At 45.8% G+C, this 4,973-nt stretch overlaps 1 protein-coding gene across 1 annotated transcript in view; it reads left to right on the top strand.

The window, feature by feature from the left end:
* The first annotated feature begins 944 nt into the window (after positions 1 to 944).
* The window catches only part of SV2B (synaptic vesicle glycoprotein 2B), a 27,275-nt gene continuing 23,246 nt past the window's right edge, over positions 945 to 4,973 (top strand). The window contains exon 1 of the mRNA XM_009635066.1: positions 945 to 1,443. Coding sequence (XP_009633361.1) covers positions 945 to 1,443 — 499 coding nt within the window. The remainder of the gene's footprint in view (positions 1,444 to 4,973) is intronic.

Raw genomic sequence — 4,973 nt, 5'->3', positions numbered from 1 at the left:
TGATGGGTTGATATGGGAAGAACAGAGCTTGGTGTGACTTTTGGTGACTTTATCTTGGCAGACACTGCATTTTAATTGTACATCTGTCATACAGATGGAGAGACACTAGGGAAAAAAAGAAGCTGTTAAATAAAATTAAGTTTGGGATCTGGATGAAAAAGAAAACCAAGCTCCTATTTTGTGTCATTATGATGTTAGCCAGTTGTAGGTATCAGGGATGAGCGTGCTCTGGGTAGATGGCCAGAAACATATTTATCAACCTGAGAGCTCTCTTCCAGCAACCCAGCTCAGTACTGTTTTGCTCCCTGTAGAAACCAGCACCACATGGTGGTGGTGTGACTTCTGGGAACGACATACATTGGGACCACACATTGCTTTACATTCTGCTTTAGGTTCCCACTTAACCTGGTAATTTTTAATGCTCTTTTCTGTTCTGAGTCTTTGGGTTTTGATGATGCAAAAACATTCCTCAAACATGGAAAAGCGTGTGTTCCACACGTCGGGCGTTACACTCAATGCGTGTGTGCTTGCAACCTTCTGCCATCTCATTGCTATTGTTTCCTCTTTTTCAGGACATGACCTTCACCACCACAATGAATCAGGAAAAACCTGTCAAATCCTCCTAGCTCCCTGGCTGTGCAATTTGCTGTTCCCTTGCTGTTCACCAGACAGCAGCTCTTCCCACCCAAAGCACAGAAGAAGCCAGCAAGTCACAAATGACAGCTGAGAAGTGAAGCGTTATCAAAAACTGTGTGAGACTCTGTCAGAGAGAAACTTTATATAGTAATTCTCCTTCTGAGCCTGGGAAGCTGTGTATCCCACTAGTTCCAGAGAACAGAGAGAAGATATGTTCAAGTAACCAACACCAGAAATTGCACAAATCAATACATATATTACATTATCTACACGCAGTAATCAACAGCATTTAGAAATCTCCTTTCAGAATGGATGATGGATATAGACACACAAACCCCTACCAAGGGGGCAGAGAGGCAAACCAAGTCGCAGGTGACTACAGGTACCAGGATGGTAACTATGATGGCTACTATCGTGGTGGGGATGAGCCCGCTCATGAAGAAGATGCCCAGAGTGATGTTACAGAAGGCCATGATGAAGATGATGAGGTCTATGAGGGGGAGTACCAAGGGATCCCGCACCCAGATGACATTAAAGAAAAGCAGAAGAAGCGAGCTCCTGCCGTGGCTGATGAGTACAGAGACCGTGCTGACCTTATGGCGGAGAGGATGGAGGACGAGGAACAACTTGCCCACCAGTACGAGAACATCATCGAGGAGTGTGGCCATGGACGCTTCCAGTGGACCCTCTTCTTTGTTTTAGGGTTGGCACTGATGGCAGATGGGGTGGAGGTGTTTGTGGTTGGATTTGTTCTTCCCAGTGCTGAGAAGGATATGTGTTTATCCAGTTCGAACAAGGGGATGCTAGGTAAGTGCCACTTGCGAACAGCTCTTCTAATGCAGTAGACAATAACTAGAACATCTTTTTCTAGTGACCAGCTGATTTCAGGACCTTCTGATGACTCTCCTCTTATGTTGTGTGTCATGCATAGTCACAGCTGGGTGGATCTGACTCAAGAGGGGTTCACATGGTGCTGAGAAAACAGCTGCTCAAAAGCAGCAGAACTGCACCACATCTAAGCCCACCTTATGAATGTGCTGTGGCCCCAGTGCTGGTCACTGCAGGTTGCATCTGAACAAGGCAGCTTGCAGTCAGCAGGTCCACAGGGCAAGCCCATAGGGGTCTTCAGGGACAAATGAATGAAAGGTTAAAGGTGGCTTTTCCTACTTGAGGACTCAGTGACTCAGATTTCAATCCTTTTAGAAACCAAATTGTAATGAGAAGTCCACAAAGCAGCATCATCCAAGTGTGATAGCTATGAAAGATGGGGGTCTGTTTGCTCTGGATCACTTCGCTGTTATATTGTGGCTGCTGATGCTGCCCTGCTCTCCAAAGTTTTCCACTTTGGCCAGGTTCCCCTTTTCTTCAGCCCAAAGTCCCAGCCAGTGGATCAGTTGTGCAGTCAGTTCCTTCTGCATGTTAACTTTTAGTCAAAGCAGTTTGCTAATACGTACTGGGGTCAGAAGTAGCGTATGGAGGTTTCTTCTTAGGTCTGTGGAATACAACTAATGTGCTGCATGGGGATTAAAGGCTGAGGCTACTGGCAACATCCCTTTTGCAGCACCGTTGACACCTCTCTGTGGTGGAAATACAGAGGCTTAGTTATTGTGAGTGAGCCTGCGTGAAAAGGTTTGGATGAACAATTTTGTTCCGTTGCACATTCTAAGCCAAAGACAGCAAAGTCCTGCAGATCTCCAAGAATCAGGAAAGCATCCAGCATGGCCCGTAGTGAGAGCCAGCCGTGCAACAGTACAGCACATCTGGAAGGAAAATAAAGTAGCTCTTGGAAGAACTGCTTTAGGAGGGGGATAGTGTGTCTGGATGGACATGTACCAGCATTGTAGGGGAACCATCAGGGCCTGTAGTTCATACATTCTGGCTTAGAAGCTCTGCCTGATGTAAGGTAAATGCAGATTTTGGATTAGACCCCAGCCCTTGACTCTGTTCTCTTTGCATTATTTTCATGTGACAAAATTATCCTTATATAGACCTCTCATCCTGGGGTACTGATGTCCTGGACACTTTTCTGTTTCTTCTTTTTTCTTCTCTGAACTTAAAGGTGTTTATTTCCATAGTTAGTTTTGTATTTAGTTTTGTGTCTTCAAGAGTTTGCTAACTTTTTTTGCCTCACAAACCACTCAAAAATTCTAGCTCACAATATCTCGGGTCAGATATCTAAAAGCAAATTGCTCACAGTTGGATCCTGATTTCAAAAGGACTTCTGAATTCACCAGCTCCCTATGGGACACCAGGCTGGGTGCCTTTCCAGTGATGAGACCTTTTATGAAAAGCAGGTCATTTATTTTGGTGACTACATGAAAGCTGAAATCTTCTGAAACCCTGACCCCATAAATATCTATCTCCATAGAGCTCAAGCTCTGGCAGGAACCTGAGTCAGAAAACTTCAAATGTCACAAGAAAATCTATCTTTGAAGTATTTCTGGCCCAGCCATAGGTAAAAATGAACAAGAAATCTCCCTGGAGACCTTGATCTGCTTTTTCCAGCTCAGTATTTGCAAGGCTGAAAGTTCAGGGTGTTCTGATAAGCTCTGAATAAGCAAGGAGACATTTGGATCTGTATCCGAGACCAGCTCCAGCCTCCCGTGCATTAACCAAGCTAATCTGGAATTCCTAATTTGGGGAAGAGCACTCTTCTTGCTGCCCTTCCTGCCTACTTTTAAAGACAACTTTTGAGAACTTGGTTTTACAGAGCAATGTCCTCTGTCCTTAGCTTGTTTGTTTGGGGGATCTGCTCTCAAAGCTTGCATTCACACTATTTTGTGGATTAAATATGAGGGGAAAAAAAAGATTTTTTCCTAAAAAACAAGAAAAGTTGATTCATCTTCATTTGAGGCAGAGAGGAAAGTGGGTGCTTATGGTAGCACTCTGTTCTTACTGATTGGTGTTGTACAGGAGGCAGGGCTCTGATCCAATCTGTCTTACTTGTTAAACACACTTTTGGGTCTGCTGAATATTTCTCTGCTGCAGGTTTCCTCTTGGATCTAAGGTTTGTGAGATGATCCTTTGTGAAAGTGAATGAAGCTTGGCTTAGAAAGCTTTAGATTTAGCAGCAAGAAGTGAGGGTGAGGCGGCTGGAGCGGTACGGGGCTGCTGGAGGGCGTAAAAGGGGAAGAGTGCAGATCTCTGGGTCTGGAGAGGAGGAGGAGGAGAGCTTTCTGCCTAATGAAGGTCAGCAGCAGGGAGCGGAGGGTGTTGGAGGTTGGGCAAGCAGCAAGGCAGTGCAGGGACATGAGGTTTGGGTGCAGAGCTGCCTCCAGCATAGCCAGGTGTCCCAAGCACTGCCACTGCAAGAGGGTTTCATCCCTTTTCTGAGCAGCTGCGGGTACATGGCATGATAAGGAGAGCCAAATATCAGCTCCTGAAGGGGAAGGCTGGAGAAGTGCTATTGATGGAAACAAGAACATAATATTCCTCAATATCTTTCCTGGATTAGCTTCATCACCCATCCACCTGCACCTAGAAAAAGACATCTCCTAACAAAGCTCAGAGCCTCCAACACATGCTTATTTCCCTCAGGGTTTCCATTCCCTCGACTGTCTATGGGTTGTGCTATTGCAAAGTGATCTTCTTAATACTCAGGATTCAATGACACTTGCAGGTTGACTTGGCACAGTAATGGGTGGCAATCAAAGTGCTCTTCACCTCAATTTCTGCCTAATGTGCAGTGACGATCTTGTGAGGACAGGCTGAGGGAGTTGGGCTTGTTCAGCCTGGAGAAGAGAAGGCTGCAGGGAGACCTGATTGCAGCCTTTCAGTACCTAAAGGGGGCCTATAGGAAAGATGGGGAAAATCTTTTTAGTAGGGCCAGCTGTGACAGGACAAGGGGTAACGGTTTTAAACTAAAACAGGGTAGGTTTAGACTAGATATAAGGAAGAAATTCTTTACAATGAGGGTAGTGAAACACTGGAACAGGTTGCCCAGAGAGGTGGTGGAGGCCCCATCCCTGGAAGCATTCAAGGCCAGGTTGGACGGGGCTCTGAGCAACCTGATCTGGTTAGCGGTGTCCCTGCTCACTGCAGGGGGGTTGGACTAGATGACCTCTAGGGGTCCCTTCCAACCCAAAACATTCTATGATTCTAAGGTTCTATGACTATAAGAGTGTGTCCACAGAATGAACAGAGGGCTGATTAGAGAAGGCCTCAAATTACCACGAGGTTTTAGGGATGCAGGGTCATCATCCACCCATGAGTTATTGCCCCTTGCCTTATCCCCATGTACCAACAGATGGCTACAGACGAGCTCGTGCTTATTCCTAAGCGACCATTCATCTCACGACATTTTTGCTAAGGAAACATAATCAGGTTATCCCAAGAGC

Source organism: Egretta garzetta, unplaced genomic scaffold (genome assembly GCF_000687185.1).
Source record: "Egretta garzetta isolate BGI_Z169 unplaced genomic scaffold, ASM68718v1 scaffold322, whole genome shotgun sequence".
In the NCBI taxonomy this organism is placed as follows: domain Eukaryota; kingdom Metazoa; phylum Chordata; class Aves; order Pelecaniformes; family Ardeidae; genus Egretta; species Egretta garzetta.
Note: the sequence above shows the minus strand (reverse complement) of the source record. Positions and strands in the feature narration are given on the sequence as shown.